General features: G+C 43.4%; 2 protein-coding genes across 4 annotated transcripts in view; one reads left to right on the top strand and one right to left on the bottom strand.

Annotated features, from left to right (window-relative positions):
• Positions 1-13,857, top strand: part of tm9sf4 (transmembrane 9 superfamily member 4) — a 53,309-nt gene extending 39,452 nt beyond the window's left edge. The window contains exons 13-18 of the mRNA XM_033041336.1: positions 492-575; positions 1,769-1,944; positions 4,604-4,667; positions 5,149-5,268; positions 6,999-7,088; positions 8,824-13,857. Coding sequence (XP_032897227.1) covers positions 492-575; positions 1,769-1,944; positions 4,604-4,667; positions 5,149-5,268; positions 6,999-7,088; positions 8,824-8,973 — 684 coding nt within the window. The 3' untranslated portion in view covers positions 8,974-13,857. The remainder of the gene's footprint in view (positions 1-491; positions 576-1,768; positions 1,945-4,603; positions 4,668-5,148; positions 5,269-6,998; positions 7,089-8,823) is intronic.
• Positions 13,858-17,892: 4,035 nt separating this feature from the next.
• LOC116986144 (zinc finger protein PLAG1-like) overlaps positions 17,893-27,134 on the bottom strand; it is a 57,961-nt gene continuing 48,719 nt past the window's right edge. For all 3 annotated transcript variants that reach the window (XM_033041338.1, XM_033041339.1, XM_033041337.1), the window contains one exon: positions 17,893-19,572. In XM_033041338.1, coding sequence (XP_032897229.1) covers positions 18,324-19,568 — 1,245 coding nt within the window. In that variant the 5' untranslated portion in view covers positions 19,569-19,572 and the 3' untranslated portion in view covers positions 17,893-18,323. The remainder of the gene's footprint in view (positions 19,573-27,134) is intronic.

Here is a 27,134-nt window from a genome sequence, read left to right as displayed (position 1 = left end):
AATTTATCCTCTTTGTTCTGCAACAAAATGTTTAGTCTTTTCTATTCAGTTTGATTTCTTGGCTCCGAAGCACGTGCTTAAGGATTGGATTTCAAATGACCCTAGGTGCGTTGTGTGTAGACAAAAATGCTGGAGAAACTCAGCGGGTGAGGCAGCATCTATGGAGCGAAGGAATAGGTGACGTTTCGGGTCGAGACCCTTTCGGGTTTCTCCAGCATTTATGTCTACCGTCAAATTTTCCAGCATCTGCAGTTCTTTCTTAAACACTAGGTAGTGTTTAGTGTAGTATTACTGCTTCTGGGAAAGGTGACTGCAGGACCGACCTTTGGGGGATAAGTCAATGAACTCAAGGGATTAATCTCAGCGGTGTGAAGCAGCAAGTGAGTTTAATGGTATTGCTTGCAACACTGCACTAAAGCAATGCTGAGCATTGTTAAGCTAAAGGTTTTCCTGACTGCTCATGGCTCACCCGTGTGTTTCCCTCTCTACAGACTGCTACTCTCTATCCTGGCATTGTGTTTGGACTTTGTTTTGTCCTCAATTGTTTTATTTGGGGGAAACATTCATCAGGAGCTGTAAGTATTGATATGGTTTGATCGTCATATTTATCTGCTGTACTCCAGCATAGTCTTTGAGGGGTTTATGGACAGCTGTTTAATTGTGAAAAGTCCCAAAGAAATAGTATACATCTTTGTATCTCCTTTATATATTCTTGCGGGTTTGCCATTGACCCTGGCTTCTTTCTCCCCCCCATGACACTATGACTCCAAATGTTACAGTCCAAGTAAAATGTCGATCTGTAGACATCACACGCTGCTACACTGGTGAGTAAGGCAAGGCAGCGCCTTTACCACCTCAGGCAATTGAGGAAATTCAGAGTGTCTCTGAGGATCCTCCAGTGCTTCTACTCAGCGGCTGTGGAAAGCATCTTGTCCGGCAACATCACAATCTGGTTTGGGAATTGCTCTGCCCAGGACAAGAAGGTTCTGCAGAGAGTAGTGCGTTCGGCCTAACGCACTATGGGAACTACACTCGCCCCCCTGCAGGAACTATACATCAGAAGGTGTAAATCCAGAGCCAACAAGATCATGGGGGACCCCTTCCACCCCAGCAAAGGACTGATCCAGCTGCTACGGTCAGGCAAACGCCTCCGTTGCCATGCTGTGAGAACGGAGAGGATGAGAAGGAGTTTCTTCCCAGAGGCCATTAAGGCTGTAAACTCCTATCTCACCAGGGACTAACTTACTGAACCAATTTACTGTTGTGTGGTGTCTTTTTAAATTGCTGTTTCTTCTTTTTTTCTCCCACAAATATGTAATTCCATTCTATTTTGTAGTTTTTTTGCACGATCCGCAAGCATTGCCACTTTTCATTTCACTACAGATCTCGTATGCGCATTTGACGAATGAACTTGACTTGACTTGTAAAACATGGATATAATAATATTTGAATTGCATGATAATAATGTGACCTGAGATACACTTTGATGTGGATCATCCTATATACTCATTTATGGCCTTGTTTTGCTTGATGGTCATTTGTTGCTGTTCCTGATCTCCCAACAATGAAACTGGTTCAGTGTCTTCCAATTAGAGTTGGTAAACTCTAATTGTTGAATTACAGTAAGGAGGTCACAGAGTAGCTTCATAAGGTTCAAGTTCGCAATGTGCTCTTCTTCATTACTGGGCCGTTGGCTTTCTAGATTCAGTTGAGGTTTTGCAAAGCCTTTGGTAACCGGTTGATGCTGTTTGGTGTTTTTGTTTCACAGGTTCCCTTCCCTACAATGTTGGCTCTTCTCTGCATGTGGTTCGGCATCTCCCTCCCCCTGGTCTACCTTGGCTATTACTTTGGTTTTCGAAAGCAACCTTATGACAACCCCGTGCGCACCAATCAAATACCACGGCAGGTTCCCGAGCAGCGATGGTACATGAACAGATTTGTTGGGTAAGTTGAGGATTTGGACCACATTTTACACGTGATTCAGCTCAGTAATGGTGACCATTTTCAGCCTTGTCGATTTTATGCCACCTACATTTTGGTGACATTTTAATTTGACTGTGGTTGGATTATTTCCTTGCACCAAGCATGTACAAGTAATGACCCAGTATTTGCGATCGGCAGTGCAGCAATAGACAATAGACAATAGGTGCAGGAGTAGGCCATTCGGCCCTTCGTGCCAGCACCGCTATTCAATGCGCCGGTTCTCTGGATGCTTTCAAGAGAGAGCTGGATAGGGCTCTTAAAAATAGCGGATTCAGGGGATATGGGGAGAAGGCAGGAACGGGGTACTGATTGGGGATGATCAGCCATGATCACATTGAATGGCGGTGCTGGCTGGAAGGGCCGAATGGCCTACTCCTGCACCTATTGTCTATTGTCGCTGCTGCGTTTACTGGTCTCAAGTCTTGAGAACATATTCCACTCTCCCTTTTACTGATCCAACGTAGATGAACGTGTGCTTCCACCTGTTGTCATTTGCAGATGTAGTCGCCCAATCTCTTGGTTTGCATTTGTAACATGCATCATGAACTTACCCTGAAGATAGACTCAAAATGCTGGAGTAACTCAGCGGGTCAGGCAGCATCTCCAGAAAGAAGGAATGGGTGACGTTTTGGATTGAGACACTTCTTCCGACTGAGTCAAGGGAGAGGGAGACACAGAGATATGGACGGGTAAGGTGTGAAAAGGAGACATCAGAGGGTACGAAGTTCAAGGGAAATGGTGAATGTAGATGGGGACGAAGATCAAGGAGAATGTAATTACCCCTTTGATGTTTCGTTTTCACACCTTACCCTTCCATATCTCTGTGTCTCTCTCTCCCCCCCCCCCCCCCCGACTGTCAGTAGAAGGGTCGTGACCCGAAAAGTTGCCCATTCCTTCTATCCAGAGATGCTACCTGTCCCGCTGAGTTACTCCCGCATTTTGTGTCTATCATCCGGATAAACCAGCAACTGCAGTTCCTTCCAGCGGGACAGGCAGCATCTCTGGAGAGAAGGAATGGTTTTGGGTCGGGAACCTTCTTCAGACAGTCCCTTCCTACACATGAACGTCCCCAACTTTAGAAACGGCTGCTTCCAAAGTGACCTGTGGATTGTATTTCAAATGTAGAGTCATTGAATGATACAGTGTGGAAACAGGCCCTTCGGCCCAACTGTTCCACACTGACCAAGCTGTCCCAGCTACACTAGTCCCACCTGCCTGTGTTTGGCCCATATCCCACCAAAATTGGCCTATTCATGTACCCACCTAACTGTTTCTTAAACGTTGGGATAGTCCCAGCCTCAACTACCTCCTCTGGCAGCTCGTTCAATACCAGCCTGGCATTATTATGCCACAGGAACTGAAATGTGGAGGTTTCTGTGGCGTTCAATGTCAGATAACGATTTCTGGATTTTTTTAATAACTTGTTTTTCTAAAGAGAGAAGTTTGTGTTAAGATGCATGTTGCTTGTTACAATCCTTGTGGAATTTACTTCGTGTTTTCTCTGGATTTAGGCTTCAATGGCAAGATTGGCATTTATGTCCTGTGAAGGTAGTCGTGGGCTTTCTAACAGTTTAATAAGCAAGCTGGAAATGCTCAGCAGTTAATGAAGTTAATATGTTTGCTTCATAAATGCTGACTTACCTGTTTAATACTTCTAACATGTTCACATTTTATTGCAGATTTCAGTTTTTGTTTCAGATTTTGAGATCATTTTATAAATTCATCTCTTGACAAACATCATTGCCGCCTGTTTTCCTCCAAATTGGCTAACTAATTCAAGCTCCCTCTTTTTTTTCTCCTCATTCTTTGCGCAACTATCTCATTTTCTATTTTTTTTATCATTGTAAACTCTGCTTCAACAATGGTTGATGGCAGACTGCCTTGTAACTGCCTGCCTTGCAGAAAAAGGACAAACGTCGCTTTAATTTTGTGATTGTTATTGACTGTGCATTCTCCAGTTGTTAGCCTGCTCATCAATGCCAATGGCCTGTTATTAAACCATAGTACAGCACAGGAACAAGCCAATATCTGCATCCGACATGATGACAAGTTAATCCCATCTGCCTGCACATGGTCCATATTTCAAACATTTCATGCTTGTTCATGTGCCTGTTCAAATGCCACCTAAACATTGCTATGTTACCTGCCTCCATCACTTCCCCTGACAGCATATTCCAGGGAACTACCTACCACTCGATGTGTGAAAACAAAATAGCTCCTCTGATTTCCGATACTTTGAACTAATGCACTCTAGGATTTGACATTTCCATCTTGGGGGGAAAAAGACTCTGACCATCTATCTTATCTGTGCCTCTCTTAATTGTATATACTTCCTGGCCTCCCCGCAGCTACCTTCATTCCAGCAAAAACAATCCAAGTCAGTACCATCGCTCCTTATAGCTAATGCTCTCCAGTGGCTACAGAGGATGCAGTCTCCTGCCTTGTCTCCTTCACTATCCTAATATAGGTTCCAGCAGGTCCAGGGAACTGATTCAATTCATGTTCTTCAGGAGATCCAACAGGTCTTCTTCCTTCACACCAACATGGCCCATTGTCATAACATCTAAATCAAACGATGGTATTTTGTGCCTAGTCTAACTCCACTGTTTGATGTTTGCAGAATTCTTATGGCCGGTATCCTTCCGTTTGGTGCCATGTTTATCGAATTGTTCTTCATTTTTAGCGTAAGTAAATCCTCAACTTTAGTTGACACTAGACACTTGCCATATACTTCTGTGATATTTTCTTTTCCTCCCTTCCATTCTTTAGATTTTCAAAGCCTTTAAATAAAGAAAAGATATATACTTGCAGTCCCGAGATATGTAATGAAACATTCTGTTTAATGATTTGTAGGAAGACAATTATTTAGTGATATTTATGCGTATGTCCTGGGGTATTATCTATGCGCCAAGGCTTGAAAACAGTTCTCATTGTGATTATCAAACTCCTCCAATTTAGTGAACCTCCTGATCTCCTCTTTGCTCTTTGTAAATGGAATCCTTAGTTAACCGAGGTAATGCAGTGAAGTAAAACATCCCTGTTGCCAGAGTTTTTATTTTTGTGACCATAGTTTTACAAATCAAAAGCATTTACTTTCCCATTCCCTGTGTGCTTTAATTCTCGTTTATAATAATAAGGAATTCATTTTATTTTTTTCTTTCACAGGCAATTTGGGAGAACCAATTCTATTACCTCTTTGGATTCTTATTTTTGGTATTTATTATCTTGGTGGTATCATGCTCTCAGATCAGCATTGTCATGGTTTACTTCCAGCTCTGTGCAGAGGTAAGATCACGTCTATGTATTGACCTGTGTGTGTACAATCCTTTAGCGGCCTGTCCCACTTACGCAATTTATTTCGGCGACTGCCGGCACCCGTCAATGTTCAACATGTTGAAAATCCAGCGGCGACCAGAACAAGGTACGACTCTTTGGGCGACTACTGAGTAGTCGCCCAAAGAGTCGTACCTTGTTCTGGTCGCCGCTGGATTTTCAACATGTTGAACATTTTCGCCGGCCTCCTGCGACTAATGACGGATGCCGGCACGTCGCCGATAAAATCACGTAAGTGGGACAGGCCCTTTAGTTTTCAATTTGTGCCGTCATTTTGGTGGATCCATGAGTTACTTTAGACATTTTAGACTTTACAGATACAATCGCAGCTTGCTTGACATTGTGGAGACAAAGTTTCAGAGTTTCTCCTAAACAATGTGTCAAAGGTCTTTTTGAGAAGCAACATTAAAGTGCTGGAGTAACTCAGTGGGTCAGGCAGCATCTCCGGATGACATGGGTAGGCAATATTTCCGGTCGGGACCTTTCTTCAGACTCTTAAATAAAGGGCCTGTCCCACTTTCACAACCTCTGCCGAGTTTGCCCTTTGACTCATACTCGCAGCATGGTCGTCACGAGGTTGTAGGAGGTCGTGATGCTAGTCGTAGGTACTCGTGGCATCAAGTAGGTCGGGCAGTTTTTCTAGCCTGATGAAAAATGTCCAGAACCAGGGGCCACAGTTTAAGTATAAGGAGTAGGCCATTTAGAACGGAGACGAGGAAACACTTTTTCTCACAGAGAGTGGTGAGTCTGTGGAATTCTCTGCCTCAGAGGGCGGTGGAGGCAGGTTCTCTGGATGTTTTCAAGAGAGAGCTAGATAGGGCTCTTAAAAATAGCGGAGTCAGGGGATATGGGGAGAAGGCAGGAACGGGGTACTGATTGTGGATGATCAGCCATGATCACATTGAATGGCGGTGCTGGCTCGAAGGGCCGAATGGCCTACTCCTGCACCTATTGTCTTTTGAGTAAAAAAGGTCATGAATTAGGTCATGGAAGTGGGACAGGCCCTTAATGTCATTTGAGGACAGAGAAGTCGTGTATTATGGTTGATGTGTTTTGCATGGAGATGTGTGGTGAAGAATAGTAGTTATTGAGTCTCATGAAGAACTGAATCCACACTGATTTGGGGGAATAGTTGCTCAGACACTACAAGGTGAACCCTTGCGGTAATTTTCCCTGTTGCAGACAGCGAGACGGCTATCTCCATAGTTACTGCAGCCGCATCTATAAACATGAACCATCTTCACTGTGAAAGTTAACCAGTTGTGAGTGCCAGGTTTCTATACAAATTCCACCCAATCTATGTGTAGGAAGGAACTGCAGATTTTGGATTACACCAAAGATAGACACAAAAAGGCTGGAGTAACTCAGTGGGTCAGGCAGCATCTCTGGAAAAAAAGAATAGGTGATGTGAACGGTCTTGGCCCGAAACGACACCTATCCATTTTCTCCAGAGATGCTGCCTGACCCGCTCAGTTACTCCAGCATTTGTGTCTATCGTCCACTAAATCAATCATTTGTTTAATACTAAATTCGGCATTAATATAACATACCAGTGATGAATTTGTCTGGGTGAGTTGTTACGGTGGGAATATCTCAAGATGAATAGCGAGTCTCTGATAGAAGGCATCCACTAAATGAAATCTGGTTCTTCAGGCTAACTTTTTTTCTTTGTGACCTTACAGGACTACAGATGGTGGTGGAGAACGTTCATGGTGTCTGGGGGTTCTGCGTTCTACGTGCTTATTTACGCCATATTTTATTTTGTTAATAAGGTATGAATGATGCCAAATCAAGCCCATTTTAATGTTTTAAATGTGACATCCGCATCCTGAAACTAGTTATGATTTAATGCAGAGGATGTTTGACAGAATGATGGCTGGATTACAGAGTATTAGCTACAGGGAAATATTGGACGGACCTGGATGGTTTTCCCTGGAACACAGGAGGTTGCAGGGAGACCGGATAGAAGTACATAAAATCATGAGAGCTAGAGACTGTTGTCATCTTTTTCCCAGGATGGGAAAATCAAATATGAGAGGGGCAAAGTGTGCAGGGGCAGTCCCGGGATAGCTGGACTGTCATATGCTGAGAATGGAGCAGCAAAGTGTCCTTGTACACTCTGGAGTTCAGAAGGATGAGAGGGAATCTAATTGAAACATATAAGATTGTTCAGGGTTTGGACACGCTAGAGGCAGGAAACATGTTCCCGATGTTGGGGGATTCCAGAACCAGGGGCCACAGTTTGAGAATAAGGAGTAAGCCATTTAGAACAGAGATGAGGAAACACTTTTTCTCACAGAGAGTGGTGAGTCTGTGGAATTCTCTGCCTCAGAGGGTGGTGGAGGCCGGTTCTCTGGATGCTTTCAGGAGAGAGCTAGATAGGGCTCTTAAAGATAGCGGAGTCAGGGGATATGGGGAGAAGGCAGGAACGGGGTACTGATTGGGGATGATCAGCCATGATCACATTGAATGGCGGTGCTGGCTCGAATGGCCTACTCCTGCACCTATTGTCTATTGTTACACAGAGAATGTGTAGGAAACAGGTAAAGCAAGAAGAATGTAGGAAGGAACTGTATTGTTGGTTTATACCAAAGATAGACACAAAATGCTGGAGTGACTCAGCGGGTCAGGCAGCATCTCTGGAGAAGAGGAGTGGTGGCGTTTCGGGTCGCGATCCTTCTTCAGACAGAGTCAGAGGAAAGGGACACTGGAGGTATGAGACTCTACCTTCCTTCTCCTGACTCTCAGTCTGGGAGAGATCTCGACCCAAAATGATGCCTGAACCCTTGAGTTGCTCCTGCATTTTGTGTCTATCTAAAGCAAGAAGAACCCTAACATCCACATGATACTCCCAGAGGCTGCTCATTTGGTGTCTAGCTGCTAGATAGCAACTTATAGCTAATTCGACGTGATTACATTGAAGCTCCCACCAACTGAGGACATCCCATTGTGCTGCACAGCTCGAGCTGTGATTGTTGTAATATTAGACACATCCAGGCCAAAACGTCCCACTGGGATAAATGACTTGGGAGAACAACCATAGTAACTGATGTGTAGGAAGGAACTGCAGATGCTGGTTCACACTGAAAATGGACATAAAGTGCTGGAGTAGCTTAGAGGGAAAGGCAGCATCTCTGGAGAAAATGAGTAGGTGACGTTTCAGGACAGGACATCTGAAAAAGGGTCTCAACCCAAAACATCACGTCGCCTATTCCTTCGCTCCATAGATGCCTCACCCGCTGAGTTTCTCCAGCTTTTTTTCCAGCATCTACAGTTGTTTCTTAAACGTTACGCAGAGGATGGGTGAGTGCCTGGCGCGCGCGCTGCCAGGGGTGATAGTTGCGATAGTGGCATTGAACAGGCACATGGAAGTAGAGGGATGTGGATTGTACCAGGCCAATAAGAGTTGACTTTGGCATCATGTTCGGCACAGACATTGTGGGCCGAAGGGCCTGTTCCCTGGTGGCCCCGCTCTGTGTTCTAAACACTAAATGTATTTTTTCCCAGTTGGATATTGTCGAGTTCATCCCATCGTTGCTCTATTTTGGCTACACGACCCTGATGGTGCTGTCCTTTTGGCTGCTGACTGGAACGATCGGATTTTACGCCGCATACATGTTCATCCGGAAAATCTATGCGGCTGTGAAAATAGACTGAGGGGCCAAGCCCGACGAGGCGTTTGTTTACGGTGGGCCTTCCAACTATAAATGTTTATGAACGTGTTGACGAGCATCTCTTGATTCTGAAGATTATTATTTTGAAAAATTCCTTGGGTAAAATTGCACGATGTTCACTTTTGGTGTGAGTGGGCAATGATGTGTTTATAAGAGGTGGATTTTATATTTCAGTTAGATTTGGAAAACATGCCCTTTTTGGAGAGCAACAGACATAGAATGCTGCATACATGTCTTTTTTCTTTGAGGAAATAGTTATCCCAGCTTTGTTCCCATTTTATTGTGATTATTCCACATAAAGAACAGTTAGATTTCATATCACGTTGATTATTAAGTGCCAGGCACTTTAAAAATCCATGACTGGAAATATTTGTTTGCTTCTTAAGCAGCCATGTTCATGTGTTTTACAGTTAAGTAGGAGAATGAAGGTTGTGTACAGATAGAGAGAGGTACCTTGTAACCAGAGGTCCTAGTTTATCAATTGCCATTTTTGTCCGATAAGAATAAATCCATCACTTGTACTTTGAATGCAGCTCTATTAATGTGAAGATTTCTTTTTGTATAAGAATACATGCAACTCAAAGTGCCAGGGTGACCTAGTTTACTCAAATATTTTATCATTCAAAAGACAATGTCCATTCTGTTTGATTGCTTTAGTGAGGAAGGCCAGGCTGTTGGGAGTGTCCTGGGATGAAATGCTTATGGATTTCCCACTCGCTCACAATATTTGAACAAGCACTTAAAGAGCACCGTGTGTGTGAGCATGGATCACCAGAGTTGCATTTGAGCCAGTGGACGAAACACCAAAAAAAAAAACTTTGTTCAGATGTAGATCATTTCCCTCTCCCCCAGTGCTTGGAACAAACAGAAGCCTTTTAAATTACTAGGGGTGCATTTTAAAAATGGCTGCAGGTTTGGTGGTTCTAGAAGTGGTTTTAAAATCACTAGTGACTAGTGTTTTGGTTTGCACCTTAGACTGTAGGTGTGAATATGTATACAGGCATATTTGAGAAATTCTGTAGAACTAGTAAAGGCTTCACCATTTTAAAATTATTTTATCTTGGTCTCCGTGGAATATTGATAATTTGAAGCCTGCAAAATAGCATTCTGAAAACAAATCTTGCACTTTCCCCTTAATGTAGTGCATGTGTGACGAAGCAAGGAGTCTACTCCATGGCACTGATTGGCTTTTTACATTTTTTTCTCCCCCCCCCCCCCCCCCCCAGGTCCCTTTCATCGCCAGTGAATTTACAACATGTAGAAAGATAGACGTGTTGCATTATTGCATTTGAACAACACGTGATTGAAATAGATAAGAAAATGAAAACAGTGAGAGAAGTTTGTTGTGGCGTCCACAGTCCGTTGTTGGGGTGTTGCTAAACACTGCACTGACTTCATCCAGGGCACACACACACCACCAACCTTTTTTTGGGGCTGTTTGACAATTAATCAATAGATCTGCTTTATCTGTACATTTTTCCTCAATTAGTGGTGAAATAGCCCGGAAAAAGGGGTTACGAAGTTTACAGTGATTTGAATTTTATACATTTCTAAATATTTAAATGCTGCATTCGATTATTTTTCTTCAGCGGTTCCATGGGATTCATTTGATTTGTGACTTTCTTGCAATGGTGTAAATAAAACAATTTTGTACTTTTGCTTTCTGGTCATGGGCACTGTAAGTATTATGTAATTGTTCCCAAAGGCATGTTATTCTTCATATAATAAGCAGTATAAAAATATGTACATTTTCCTTTACATTAGCTGCAGTGGTGATTTGTGCTTTTTCCATAATGCTTCAGATCTTGAATCTGTAGGAAATTGTGCTGCATGAATTGCTTTAGTAAATCGGGGACATAGACTCATGCTCAGCATACCCATTTTTCTGAGTGGGAGTTTAGTATGATCCAGCGGGTTCAGCGACTTAGCGGGTTCCCACTTACACAAATCCCAACTGAAATATAATATACTGCGTTTAAGTCTTGAAAATTGCAGACTCACTACCCAATCAATTTTAAATAGGTGGTTGTAAAATATCTCAATCTTTTCACCTCGTCGGAGGGACAGTGTCCACTTGTTGCCAGTTCATCAAATGTTGCAGACTCTGATAGACCACACGTCCATCTTCCACCGTTAACTCTGAACACCCCAACGTTTTGAAAGCTGGGCAGGTCTCAAGTTTACGCCTTTCATTCCTTTGTATTATTGCATCGTGATAAGAGCTCGATCTCCAGCCTCCTTCCCTCAAACACAACACGTCACCCCCTGCAACACATTTTTACTAGTCTTCCAGTCATTTGAGTAAGTATATGTACAGCTGGCTCTGTAGATCTGCAGCTTCAGAAGAGTTGGGAAATTTCTCTGGCTGTAGAGACGTAAAGAGAAACCAGAGAGTAGAAATTGGAGCCTGAAGGGTAGAAGATACTTGCATATTCTATTCTCGGCACATTTATGCTTTCTATGTACACGGGCCTGCATCTAATGCCATTCAAACTCAGTCATCTGTACAGATGTTCATTTAACTTGAGCAGTTTATGTACATTGTAGAAGCTATTCTGCCTTTAGCTCACAGAAAATCTCAACTTAAGAATAGAGCACTCTGTGGACAGAAAAAAAAAATCCTTTGCAATTGGAAGGCTGGCACTGCCTTAACTGGAAAGAAGACAGTATACATCAGAAATATAGTAGTTCTGCTACAGCAGATTATTATTATGGAAACAAGATGATTGATGAGCTGGGTGGCTGGGTGGGACAAATTGGTGATTAAAGAAAATTTCAATTGGGAACTATAGAACCACTTAAAATTTGCTTCGGAAATTGGCACGGGGTGGAAAAACAGCCGTCTTGTGGGGGGAAAAGTCTAGGTAGAGAAAAAAACAACTAAAGATAGACACAAAATGCTGGAGTAACTCAGCGGGACAGGCAGCATCTCTGGAGAGAAGGAATGGGTGACGTTTCATGTCAAGACCCATCCTCAATAACAACTATTTTCATATAATCTTCCTGCAGTAATCAGACACCATTGTCTGTCAAGAAGACTGCTGGTTTCACCACAGATGTCCATTGCTATCGACACTTGGGCAGTGATACTCCATTAAACTATGTAACATACAGCCTTCAGTATTTTTAGCTTACAACAACAAAATTAAACTTATAGCTATTGTTTTTGTAAATCCTGTGGGGAAATAACTTTGCTATTGCGAGTCTGATGCCATCGAGCTCTAAACCCCCCTCTTCCCCATTCACACTATAGTTTTCACAACCCTATTTTCTACAATGGGGTTGTTGTAGTGCCGCAACTATCACGTTATAACAGACTACCTGTCCTGTAAAGTCTGAACTTGTCCCATGTGCAGGGAGGAAAATCACTAATATGCATTTTATCAATGTAAATACACATTTTAAAGATAAAAAATTGACCAGTACTTACTTGAGCCAAAAGTCTGTGTTGTAAAATGTTCATTTAATTTAAGGAAGAGGCAAGATGTATGTACTGATTCTCTGTAAAGGCACCTCGTGTCTTACACAGGGGTTACGTTCTTGAAAAACAGCGCTCATCTCAAGAAGCGTAAATTAAAGGTATACACGGCCGCAAATCTGAATGTGTTATTTAAAAAATACGAGCCCGAAAATCAGTCATTGCCATTCATCCCACAAGCACATTATTCCAAATAACACAAATCAAACATGCATAAAGTGCAAGGTGCCTGCACTTGTGTTCAAAGTAGGAAACATTTAGTTAATTTCTCCAACTTGCATCTTAAAGCCATCGTTTAATATTTTGTTGAGCAACTTAAACTGGATTTTAATGCGTTGGCAACCACCCCACCTAAGACAATAGGCCTGCAATCTTGTTTTGTTTCTCATACCCGACCGAGTATGATGCAAGTACAAATCTTCCACTCGAGATTCAGCGCACAAATTTATGGTCAAGGCGTGCCGGAAGAATAGTGGGTCCCACGGCAGCTTTTTGCAATCCCTGCATGAAAGTAAAAAGCTGCCAGAAGCCGTAAGACCCAAGACTCATTCCCTCCTTTTGTTTAAGGGGGCTGTTAGTGCAAACTTAAATGATTGGCAACTCTGAAAGCTGTTACACCATCATCAGGCCAATCTACAAAAACACCTGAACTCTGGCCACCCTACACTCACAGTTGAACGCTAGTTTAGCTCATTGATTCACAAGGCGGATTGCCTTTAATTATGTTGACGTTCTGGTTAAACGTATATCAGGAATGCCTTAAAGAAAACACCTAGTGCAGACTTGTGCCAATTTCTCCAAAATCAAAGGTGCCCGTAAAGAAAGTTTAAGCCAGACTAGGTTAGTGGATTGTGTGGAAAGTGGAATAAAAACACATGCGCCCTGTTCTTACTCTTATTACGATCCATAGACAATGACCTTACCTTGTGTAGCTAGGAGGATCTTAACAGCTGACGGTGGAAAGACTGACAAAACACATAAACTTGGCGGTGAAGTTAAGAGTTTGATACATACACCATAACAGCTTCCAATAGCACCTGAATGCCAACTGAATATAAAATCAAAAGCAAAGAGGTCTTATGCTAAGCTCATGCATCCCTCAATCATGTCTGTCTTCTGAAAGAATTGGAACAAATGTAAATAATGAACAGTTAGCAGTTCAAGCTCCTTTGTTTAATTGTTCAAAAGTAACATGGAAGCAATGTATAATGTACAATACGTAAAATATGTTTGCTGTCGTACTTCTTTGGGTCTACCAATAAATGTCCATCAAATTCAGCTGCAGCAACCTGAAAACGGTCCTGTAAAAATGTGATGATGTTGCTATTAACCTGAATTACATTTGTACAAATACCAGTCGTATGTAAATAAAATGCTATATAAAAATAATGATTACCATATGCAGTAAACATCCTGTCATGACAGAATGGAGTAACTTTAAAAAACAAAATGCAGCAAAAAAAAACAACATTTTACTATACAATGTATAAAGGACAGAAATGGATTGAAGTTCTTTCCGACTTTAACCAACGATCTGTTGACTGTGTGTGTGTACTCCACACGTCAATTGTCATTGCACATTCACTTTAGTCCTAGGTGAGTCATCATGGCACACGGTAGATTGAGATAGGGATTAGTGCTTTCTGAGAAAGCAGAACAGTTCTAGTCCTCGGTTATCCAAAGCAGAAAAATATCCAGCAAATACCAACAGGATGAGTGTGCCTACGTTCCCCAAGTTATAATTCACTTCAGTTTGGTGCAGGCACGTTTTATTTTTTGAAAAAATATAAAATGGGCAAATTTCTTTACCTTGATCTGCTTTCATTCAGTCCGAAAATATCAGTACAAATATAGATGATACTCTTAACTGTAAAAGAACTGTACAAAATACAGAGAAATTGTGCAACTATGGAAGCACATCGACTTTTGGGTTATCCGATGTATAAATCACTACTGAACTTGTACGCCTCCGAAATATGGTTAATAAACGTTTGAATAATGTAAGCAATTCTTAAAAATCGGCGACTCCACCTCTCGGGCCCGAACAAAAAGATTCAGGTGAGAATCTAGTTTGGCCAATAAAGTTGATTTATGCATCCGATATCCCAAGTATCAAAGAACGAGCAGCTGAATGGTAGTAATACAAAAAAAAAACATTGTAATGCTCTATCATAATACTAAAACATCTAACAAAACGGCACGTTATAAAAGATTAATTAGCAGTTTATGGTGCTGAAGAGATATTCTCCCATAAAGATTTCTGAAAGTGCTAGAACATAGTAAAATAACCAGCCGAGAGGCTTACAATGAACACAGGAAACAAGTTCAATGAAAAATAATATTTGGTCACTGCAGTTATTCACCAGTGCCAATATATATATATTTCGTTTTTGCAATAACATTTTGATAATCCTCTAAGTGATCGATCCAAAATCCCAAAGATTGGGCATTGAGGCTCATTGGAGATATTTCCTGCTCTCTGGTTAAACTTACTGGCAAATGTATTGTAATACTGTGCAGCATCTAAAAAGATTGCATTGAAGACGTGTTGGGAACAATGTCCAATTGTCTGGATAATCTGCCAGGTGGTCAGCTTTTTTTTAAGTTTAGAGATACAGCACGGAAACAGGTCCTTCGGCCCACAACCACCATCGATCACCCGTTCACACTAGTTCTATGTTGTGTCATTTACTCATCCACTCCCCGCACACTAGGGGCAATTTACAGAGGGCCAATTAACCTGCAAACCCGCACGTCTTGGGACGTGGCAGGAAACCCACTGGGAAGAACGTGCAAACTCCACACAGACAGCACCCGCTGTCAGGATCTAACCCGGTCTCTGGTGGTGGGAGGTGGTAGCTCTAGCAGCTGTGCCACTGTGCCGTCCTTAGTACAAGACATTAAGGATAGCCGAGAATTAGCCATCCACCGGGAAGCACAATTCTCAACACATTTCATTCCAAACTATTGGCCACGGAAACAGTTTTGTTGCAAAGATGATTGAAGCATGGCACCAAATTTTCCTGTTCATACCATGTGCCTTCATATTAGTTTCTTCTCAAAGAAGTGAAAACTGGAAATACTGTGTCGTACTGCCCTATTGCTGGGACCATTTACCCAAATTCTGATCGACAATAAAGGAAATTCCATAAGAATTCCTCAGTACAATCATTTGGCAGTGATATTATTCAGCCCTAATTACCCAAAGACCACATTTTATACATATGTTTGTTTCACAAGTTAAGCTTTTAGCTGACAACAACTAGCTGTGGAGAATTTGAAGGTAGACAAAAATGCTGGAGAAACACAGCGGGTGAGGCAGCATCTATGGAGCGAAGGAAATGGGTGACGTTTCGGGCCAAAACCCTTCTTCAGACTGGAGAATTTGAAAAAAAAAATGTTTGCAGGTCAGTCAGCAGTAAAACATTGTTTCAATGCAGGTGTGGGGATGTCCTTTCTATTCATTGTAAGCCTGGTTTGGTTTTTCTCCTAGGTTCGATAGCAACAAACATACATGAGGTGGTGTGTTGTGTCTTTGAGAGGTCCTCTCAATTAAAAACAAACGGAAACAATGGATCAACTAGCTCCAAGCCTCAAGTGGCCAGAATAAGGCACTGTCAGGAGAGGCAAGGTAGTAACAGACTAAAATCTATACATTAAAACACAAGCACAACATAAAAATCTTTTGAGACCCTGACTTAATATAATGCGGGTGTTCTTAAATCAAACACCCTGTTCTGTATTCTTTCTAGATCTCGCAGCTCCTAAATACAAGGAAAAGATACAATATTTTCAAAGTACATACTCACTAAATGAAGATTTAGAGATATTCAGTGATTTTTTAAGTTTACTATGTCTACAAGCCAACAATGCTCTCTTGAAGAAAACAGTTAAGAATTCAATTAGCTTGTGTTGAACTACTTAATTGGAGCTAAATTTTCTAAGATATGCTTTATATTATTTATACAGAGATAATGTCTTTTGAAGATACATTTGGGGTTTAAACGGATAAACAAAAACATTTTTGGATTATTACTCGGGTGTAAAAGGCAGGATGATTAAAATATTAGAAGCAACTGCGTTATAATTAAGCCACTGTGATACCTCCCCATAAGGTGTGAGTTGGGCGTGTTTAGTGTGTCTTGAACAAGATTAGTGTTGAAGGGAAACTCCAGCACACACAGATTTACATACTGGCTATTATGACATTACATTTTATTCAAAAAGCTATATTTTAATTGTGCTACAAATCTGGAGGCAAAAAAAAAACGGCAGTAAATGTTAGCAAAGTAAACCCAGACTTGTGTAAAAATCAGCATCAGACGTTGATCAGACAGCTAGCTGTGTGATGTGCGTACCTTTTTTTGTAAGAAACTGTCTGTGCCATCTACCTTGTCTTTTCCGTTAAATACTGTTGGCAGATGATAACTCTGGTGAGAAATGCATTTTCAGTACTTAACACAAGGGAGGAGTGTTCCTTGGTTTAGAAAATTATTACTGAGGTGCTTAATCTGTACCCTATATAAATCAGCAGCAGAATTCATAACTACTGACTTTTATTTTTAAAAAACACCTTTTGCCCGTTCTTGCTGTGCCGTAAGTGAGCTAACATTACTGTTCAAAACTCTCCGCAGATTTGCTGTGTGGTCGCTCAGTGCAACAGAGTAAGGAAGGTAATTTTATTAATGCATCGACCATGGGTTAAAGTGTACATATAAATTAATGGCTGCTACCGACACAAGAAATGTTTGACATGAAAGTTAAAACCGGTGCTTTCCTATCAAAAAATAAATAGGATTCAAATCATGGCAGGTTTTGGAAACCCCAGAATGACAAGTGCCATTCTAACTAATAAAATAAGGCTAGTATTATTGTTACGAACATTCTTAACTTAGTGTCCATAAGGATTATTTCTGAATGCTATGTTAACCTGCCTCGACTAGGTTAATGCTACCATTTAAAAATAAGAGAGCATATACCTACTGATATTACTTACAGCAATATCTATGCTCTGTCTTTTTGAATGACAATGTGAGAATTAGCAAGTCAGTATGTACAAAGTGTCTGAATTTGTGGAAGATTATTTTGACAATTCACATTATGGGCACAATCGGACCATGCAAAAAGCTCCCGTTACTTAGAGGTTTTATTCTGGGCGGAATATTTCCTTTATAAAAAGCACAATTTGGGCAGCTGGCCAAGCAGAGGCTAACGTATTTGCATTATGTCATAATAACTACATTAATTTTTCCCATCCTTCACTAACCTCTCCCAAAAATTCTACCTCTCAGACATTTAGCTCACGGATAGACACAAAATGCCAGAGTGACTCAGCGGGACAGGCAGCATCTCTGGAGAGAAGGAATGCTTTGGGTCGAGACCCTTCTTCTGAAAAAGGGTCTCGACCTGAAACGTCACCCATTCCTTCTCTCCAGAGATGCTGCCTGTCCTGCTGGGTTACTCCAGCATTGTGTGCCTATGGTTTAAGCCAGCATCTGCAGTTCCTTCCGACACATTTAGCTTATGGAAATACTTTACATTTGTAACAGATCTCCAATGAATGTCGACCAAAAAAATAAACGTATGAAGCATTTAGCGAGCTGGGGAGTAATTTTCACATTAAAACTCATCCACTTCTCTGAGTTCTGATATACGCAGTCCCCATGTGAATTTATATCCATGTTAAGAGTGTGAATGCCCCAGTTGCTAACGGATTTAATAAACTCCAATAATTATGTTTCAACGGAAATCGCCTCATCGAAGCGTTGGCTTCCTTTCGAGTTTGCGAAGGTTGTGCGCGTTTGAGTAAACTCCACCCCGAGCCCAGATTACTCAACGGTAAATCCCACGTCGGGTCACTGGAAGGCCTGGTGGAAACGTGGCAGTGTGGTCGTACTCAGACTGGAGGTGAAGACTGGGGACAGTGGGTGAAGGGGCCCGAGACTAAGGCCGTTCCCTGATCCCTGGGAGTCCTGCAGTTGCGGCTGGAGGGAGGCGAGCAAGGATTGGGGTTCGCTCTGCGCGTAACCCATCACCAGGCCCCCGGCCGAGACGGGCGTGTTGTACGCCGGGTGGTTCAGTGGTAAAAAGCTCAGCAAATGGGAGAAATCCATGTTTGCTGTGCAGAGGGATTCAGTAATTATAGCCGGGCCTTTGGAGAGCAAATGTTCCCCGGACATGTCATCCAGAGATCCGCTTTGGGAATCTAAGCCGACCTTCGCTGGCGCCGACTCGTGGGACGAAAGTGGCAAACTGCTGTGCAAGTCCATTAAGTAGCTTTCCATCTCAATTTTTGTTGGCTTGTCGGGCAAGCCAGTGGCATATGAGGTAGATCCAATCTGATACTTAGAGTGGGGTTGAGGTGCTGAATGTATGGATGACACAGTGTCCATCTGACAACCCATTCCCATCGCTAGAGAACTAGCTACCAGGCTGTGCGACGAGCCTGAGTTTGTCATGGCTTGAATGTGTGAACTGTACATGCTCATTGGCAGACTCGTGAACGGCTTGCCGGCCGTCTCTTTAGAAGCCATGCACATCATGGGAGTGTGTTCTTCCTTGATCGTCACGGGCGGACTGCAGTGAATCAGACCCATCATGTCAGCCGGCTCAGTCTTAATCTTCAGCAGCTCCTGCGAATGGCTCTTCTTCATGTGTCTGGTGAGGTGGTCCTTCCGACCGAAGCGCTGGGCACAGTACTGACAGAGGAAGTCCTTCCTGCCCGTGTGGACAACCATGTGCCTCCGGACATCCTTGCGCGTGTAGAACCGCCGGTCACAGTGGTCGCACTGGTGTTTCTTCTCCTTCACCCCACCCGACGATTTGCCCGAGTGGGTTTTCAGGTGCTCGAGCAAGACCTCGGTGGTTTCGAACGTCTGCAGGCACACCTTGCAGGTCAGGTCGCCGTTAGTGGCTGCGTGGAGGGCCAGGTGGCGCTTGTAGCCCAGCTTGGTGTTGTAGTTCTTGCCGCACTCTTCACACTTGAAGGCTTCTTTGTTCGGGTCGTGGGTCTGAAGGTGGTTCTTCAGGTGATCTTTACGGTGAAACATCTTTTCACAGTAGGTGCACTTGTGTATTTTCTGCGGCGAATGTGTGGCCATGTGCCTGGATTAAAATCAAAAGTGAACACAAATCAGGATTGCAAGCAGTTCCTGATCTATTTAAAAAAATAATTAGCAATGTGATCCCATTCGATCAATTTACCACTAACTTTAAAAACAAAAAAGCTAGTTCAATAACTTTAAAAAAAGAATCCTTTCAATTCACAATACATTCTTAATTTTAGAACACAATGCAGTTTTATAATTCACACAAGATGCTACATATTAAGAGACCATTTTGAAATTAAAACAGGAAAACATTTTTACGTAATAACTATACAAATGTATATTTTCCGCATGTTTTTGTTAACAATGTATTTTTCCAGGAGTTATTCAGAAATGCAAACCATATGATGACCTGAGAGAGGGATGCCACTTTTTGTCGGACAATTGCACCCGTGGTAATATTAGTAATGGAGCCAACCAGTAAAACAAAGTTGTGGGCGAGGTGGAGGGTGAAGCCATGCAGAGCGAGGTGGGGGGGTGCCGACACGATGCACAGTAGCAAAGGGGTGGAGATGAGAGATCAGTAGACACTAGTGCAGAGACCTGGGGGCCCCAAGGGATGGTCAAAAGATTACGCCATCTGACATTTCAAAGCATCTGGGCTGTCAAATTGCATTTGCAAACTGGGTTGAAATATCAACCAGATCTGCCTGCTGCTGGAAATAGCTCTTCCTTTCACCTTCTGTTATGGGCTAATTTGTGCTCCCTTTCCAAATTATCAATGCCAAGCTCATCCTTCATTGCCATCACCTCACAGTTCAATCTTTCTCTTCCACAGGGAGTCTGGAACATCTGTCATCTCCATAAGTGGCCATTACCCGTGAGATTTGACAATGTCCAGGCACCACAGCTGAAACAGACCCTGTTTGCCACCCGACCCTAAAGGAAACCCGTCCGAAATGCCATTACATAGAAACATAGAAAATGGGTGCAGGAGGAGGCCATTCGGCCCTTCGAGCCAGCACCGCCATTCATTGTGATCATGGCTGATCGTCCCCTATCAATAACCCGTGCCTGCCTTCTCATCATATCCCTTGACTCCACTAGCCCCAAGAGCTCTATCTAACTCTCTCTTAAATCCATCCAGTGACTTGGCCTCCACTGCCCTCTGTGGCAGGGAATTCCACAAATTCACAACTCTCTGGGTGAAAAAGTTTTTTCTCACCTTAGTCTTAAATGACCTCCCCTTTATTCTAAGACTGTGGCCCCTGGTTCTGGACTCGCCCAACATTGGGAACATTTTTCCTGCATCTAGCTTGTCCAGTCCTTTTATAATTTTATATGTTTCTATAAGATCCCCCTCATCCTTCTAACCTATCGCAGTGTGGTCACCTCGAGCCTGTAGTGATGTAGCCATGTAGCGGCTGACTGGACAGCGCGCAACAAACAAAGTTCTTCACTGGACCTTGGCACACATCACAGTAACAAAATACACCAAACTAACCCTCCCCAAACTCTGGATGACTGATGCCAAATCATCAGTCTGAAGAAGGGTCTCAACCCAATACATCATCAGTCTATTACCTCCACAGATGCTGTAGGAAGGAACAGCACATGCTGGTTTAAACCGAAGATAGACACAAATAGCTGGAGTAACTCAGCGGGACAGGCAGCATCTCTGGAGAGAAGGAATGGGTGACGTTTCAGGTCGAGACTGAATACGGGTCTCAACCCGAAACGTCACCCATTATTTCTGTACAGAGATGCTGCCTATCCCGCTGAGTTACACCTTCACAGATGCTGCTTGACCTGCTGAGTTCCTCCAGCACTTGTTGTTGTGCGCAAGACTCTGGCATCTGCTGTTTCTTAATGGACTAAACACCTTAACTTCTCATTTGTTTCAACTTAAATCCAAACTTTTATTGGAAAAAAATCCCGTTAGACAGGAGCTGGAAACAATCCTCAAACCACATCAACCTTGTTTGTGTCTGTGGACCACATGGGTTCACGGCTACACAGCCTGGGGCCCCTACATGCTCACATGTCCCATCAACTTGGATGACACAAAGTGCAGGCTCTATCCATGGTCAATTTGAAATTTATTCAACAACGAAGAAACTGTTATTAAGATGTTTTAAGAAGGAACTGCAGATGCTGGAAAAATCAAAGGTAGACAAAAAAGCTGGAGAAACTCAGCGGGTGAGGCAGCATCTATGGAGCGAAGAAATAGATGAAGTTTCGGGTCTCGACACCCGTTTCCTTCGCTCCATAAATGCTGCTTCACCCGCTGAGTTTTTCCAGCATTTTTGTCTACCTAGTTTCTTAAATTCTTTTACATAATGACCTTGTTTTAACATTCAATTAAAATTGAATTATAATTTAATGCTAATTATTGAATTGCTAATAATCCTCACCATGGAATTAGTCTACGGAACAACTCGTCGTAGCTCATTGGAACTCTGTGAATCCAGCGGTCACATCAAACATGCAATTTTAAGTAGATGTTGAATCATTGTTAAAATAATATGAAAAACAATACATATGATATTACTAAGGTAGACAAAAATACTGGAGAAACTCAGCGGGTGAGGCAGCATCTATGGAGCGAAGGAATAGGTGACGTTTCGGGTCGAGACCCTTCTTCAGACTGATGTGGGGGGGATGGGAAGATGAAACGAAGAGGCGGAGACAGTGGGCTGTGGGGGAGCTGGGAAGGGGAGGGGAAGGAGGGAGAAAGCAGGGACTACCTGAAATTGGAGAAGTCAATGTTCATACCGCCGGGGTGCAAACTACCCAAGCGAAATATGAGGTGCTGCTCCTCCAATTTGCGGTGGGACTCACTCTGGCCATGGAGGAGGCCCAGGACAGAAAGGTCGGATTCGGAATGGGAGGGGGAGTTGGAGTGCTGAGCCACCGGGAGATCAGGTCGGTTATTATTACTAATTTATTATGTCTGAAGGACGTCCAGACCCAACACGTCACCTATTCCTTTTCTCCAGAGATGCTGCCTGTCCCGCTGAGTTACTCCAGTATTTTGTGTCTATATTCGGTTTAAACCAGCATCTGCAGTTCCTTCTTAAACACAGTGCAGTGTACAGTGTACAGAGCTGTGTGGAGCTGGGGATTCGAGTGGTTAATGCTGGCGGAGGATGTCCATGTACGAAGGAGCGGTGAAGAGGAGGAGAGAGTGAAACTGTAGTGTCAGCAAAGAGGGACAGTCTCAGCCCTGCAGCTTATAGAAGGGCAGAGTGGCGCAGAGGTAGAGTTGCTGTCTCACAGCACCAGAGAGGCAGGTTCGATCTCGACGCTATATGTGCGGAGTTTGTACACTCTCCCTGTGACCACGTGGGTTTCCTCCATTCTGGCAACAACCACCAGAGAGCAGACCTGAGCTACCATCCATCTCATTGGAGACCCTCGGACTATCTCTCATCAGGGGACCTCATTGCACGATGTGTATGAAGGAACTGCAGATGCTGGTTTCAACCAAAGATAGACACAAAACGCTGGTGTAACTCAGCGGGACAGGCAGCATCTCTGGAGAGAAGGAATGGGTGACGTTTCGGGTCGAGACCCTTCTTCAAACTCAGGAGGAGAAGGAAGGGCTCGACCAGAAACATCACACATTCCTTCTCTCCAGAGATGCTGCCTGTCCCGCAATGACCTTACTGCACTACACTTTATTCCCTTTATCATGTGTCTGTACACTGTGGACGGCTCGATGGTAATCGCGTGTCGTTATATCTCCGCTGACTGGTTAGCACGCAACAAAAGCTTTTCACTGTACCTCAGTACAAGGGACAATAGACTTTAAAACAATTAAGCACAAACCAGGGCTTGAAGGAAGGATATTTCTTCTAAAGAGTTGTCCCTTGGGTATCACCGACCACAGGATCTTCCACTTTTTTTTTAAAATGATCATATAGAAACATAGAAAATAGGTGCAGGAGTAGGCCATTCGGCCCTTCGAGCCTGCACCACCATTCAATATGATCATGGCTGATCATCCAACTCAGTATCCTGTACCTGCCTTCTCTCCATACCCCCTGATCCCTTTAGCCACAAGGGCCACATCTAACTCCCTCTTAAATATAGCCAATGAACTGGCCTCAACTACCTTCTGTGGCAGAGAATTCCAGAGATTCACCACTCTCTGTGTGAATTTTTTTTTCCTCATCTCGCTCCTAAAAGATTTCCCCCTTATCCTTAAACTGTGACCCCTTTTTCTGGACTTCCCCAACATCGGGAACAATCTTCCTGCATCTAGCCTGTCAAACCCCTTAAGAATTTTGTAAGTTTCTATAAGATCCCCCCTCAATCTTCTAAATTCTAGCGAGTACATGTCAAGTCTATCCAGTCTTTCTTCATATGAAAGTCCTGCCATCCCAGGAATCAGTCTGGCGAACCTTCTCTGCACTCCCTCTATGGCAATAATGTCCTTCCTCAGATTTGGAGACCAAAACTGTACGCAATACTCCAGGTGTGGTCTCACCAAGACCCTGTACAACTGCAGTAGAACCTCCCTGCTCCTATACTCAAATCCTTTTGCTATGAAAGCTAACATACCATTCGCTTTCTTCACTGCCTGCTGCACCTGCATGCCTACTTTTAATAGGTACACAAAAGTGCTGGAGAAACTCAGCGGGTGCAGCAGCATCTATGGAGCGAAGGAAATGGGCGACGTTTCGGGCCGAAACCCTTCTTCAGACTGCCTACTTTTAATGACTGGTGTACCATGACACCCAGGTCTCGTTGCATCTCCCCTTTTCCCAATCGGCCACCATTCAGATATGTCTACTTTCCTGTTTTTGCCACCAAAGTGGATAACCTCACATTTATCCACATTATACTGCATCTGCCATGCATTTGCCCACTCACGCAGCCTATCCAAGTCACCTTGCCGTCTCCTAGCATCCTTCTCACAGCTCTTGAAATGATAAAACATCACACACTGCCGCACTCGTGAGTAAGGCAAGGCAGCGCCTTTACCACCTCAGGCAATTGAGGAAATTCAGAGTGTCTCTGAGGATCCTTCAGTGCTTCTACTCAGCGGCTGTGGAAAGCATCTTGTCCGGAAACATCACCATCTTGTTTGGGAATTGCTCTGCCCAGGACAAGAAGGCTCTGCAGAGAGTAGTGCGTTCGGCCGAACGCACTATGGGAACTTCACTCGCCCCCCTGCAGGAACTATACATCAGGAGGTGCAACTCCAGAGCCAACAAGATCATGGGAGACCCCTTCCACCCCTGCAACGGACTGTTCCAGCTGCTACGGTCAGGCAAACGCCTCTGTTGCCATGCTGTGAAAACGGAGCGGATAAGGAGTTTCTTCCCAGAGGTCATTAGGACTGTAAACTCCTCTCTCACCAGGGACTAACTTCACTGAACCACTCTACTGTTGTGTAGCGTCTTTTTTAAATTGCTGTTTTTTCTTTTTTCCCCCCACAAATATGTAATTACTGATTCTGTTCCATTCTGTTGTGTAGTTTTTTTTTTTGCACAATCCACGAGCATTGCTACTTTTCATTTCACTGCACATCTCGTATGTGTATGTGACGAATAAACTTGGCCTGACTCTTATTCCACCTGGTAGAGAATGGGAACGGTTTATTGTCGAGTTTATTATTCAATATTGTGCAAAAACTAAAATCTTGCCGATGATCTTGGAAACAATCCATTCCATTTTAAAATTGCTGCCTCTGAGAGGTGCAAGAATTAATGATAAAACCTGGAAGAGTGCAGCACACCAACAGGCCCTTCGGCCCACACAGTCGGTGCTGGCCATGATGCTGAGACCAACTCCTCACCTGCCCGCACAGAATCCACATCCCACATCCACATGTGGCCATCCAAAAATCTCCAAAACGCCTCCACGGCATCCAGCACCGCCTAACGTAGCGCGCCCCAGGCCACCAAACAACGTATCGTGTGGCACAGCGGTAGAGTTGCTGCCTTACAGCACTTACAGCGCCAGAGACCCGGGATCGATCCTGGCTACGGGTGCTGACTGTGTGGAGTTTGTACGTTCTCCCCGTGAGATATCTCCCAGGTTTCCTCCCACACTCCAAAGACGTGCAGGTCTGTAGGTTAATTGGCTTGGTGTAAGTGTAAAATTGTCCCTTGTGTGAGTGTGAATGAGTGAGTGAGTGAGTGAGTGAGTGAGTGAGTGAGTGAGTGAGTGAGTGAGTGAGTGAGTGTTAATGTGCGGGGATCACTGGTCGGCGCGGACTCGGTGGGTCGAAGGGCCCGTTTGCACGCTGCATCTCTAAACTAAACTTGCCCGCACAATATCAGAAACTCGCTTCCATTCCCACCAAGCTCACTGGATTTCTCACTGCGGCATCAAGATTTCCTAAACATGATTTGTTGCTGTCATTTTACTGCCTGAGAATGATGAGCGGCCATGGAGATTGCTGGTTAGAATTGACCAGCCTGCAGTTGTCTTTCGTGCATTCATTTTCTCCTTGGTCGAACGTCAACAATTTTTTGAGCTCCAAATGTGTAAAGAGATTTTTTTAAATAGTTTCTCCTGGATTATATTACAACAAAAAGTGCCGTGAGTTTTTGCATCTCAGTATCACCGGGGGGGGGGGGGGGGAGGGCAGAAGCAATGCATGATCTAACTCCATCGCATGCCGCCAATGTGCACGCACGTATTTCTTGCCGGCGTGTCCAGCAGCGGCAAGACGTGACTGATCTGCGTGAAGCCCAGATGTTTAAGAAGGAACTGCAGATGCTGGAAAAATCGAAGGTGGGGAAACTCAGCGGGTGAGGCAGCATCTACGGAGAGAAGGAATAGGTGACGTTTCGGGTCGAGACCCTTTCGGGTCTCGACCCGCAACGTCACCTATTCCTTCATCAGTCAGAAGGGTCTCGACCCAAAACGTCACCTATTCCTTCACTCCGTAGATGCTGCCTCACCCGCTGAGTTTGTCCAGCATTTCCGTCTACCTTGGTGTAAAACATCAGGATGGAAATATGATAGACTGATGGCTGTTTGACATTGTTTCCTAATGAAACCACTAATGTTAGCGTTCTCCTTAATGCACAATTTACAGAGAATATATATATATACACACACACATACATATATATATATATATATTTTTTTTTTTTCCCAAAAAGAGAAATAAAAGAGGGTGCCAGGAAATAATTTGGGGTGTGCTTAGTTGATAGAGGAAGCCAAGCAGCATATTATATCATTGCTGTGTTACGTGACGTTACTTGAAGCAGAGGTCGCCAGGGCAGGCATGGGTCAGATGTGAAGTGTTCTTTCGCAAATGGTTTGCAAGAGCCCTCACAAAGGTGCGAAGGAGGTGAATATATTCAAGTTAACCCTTTGAGGACTGCAGCGACAGCTCGGAAACGTTTACTTGGAGTGGTTGACCCACATTGTTCAAAAAACACATCAATTGCCATCATTAACATTGATTGCACCAATTGCATTTGACAATGGATTTGCAAATTTATTTCCTCCCCCCCTCCCCGACCAATAAAACTATTTTGTCAACCAAACAAAATAAATTTTGTCAACCAAACAAAAACAAAAAAGACATAGACATCACACAGTTATATAGTTGCGTCCTCAAAGGATTAAATACATTTGATAAACAGGTTTTTA

The sequence above is a fragment of the Amblyraja radiata genome, chromosome 23 (genome assembly GCF_010909765.2).
Source record: "Amblyraja radiata isolate CabotCenter1 chromosome 23, sAmbRad1.1.pri, whole genome shotgun sequence".
In the NCBI taxonomy this organism is placed as follows: domain Eukaryota; kingdom Metazoa; phylum Chordata; class Chondrichthyes; order Rajiformes; family Rajidae; genus Amblyraja; species Amblyraja radiata.
This window is presented reverse-complemented; position numbering and strand designations above follow the sequence as displayed.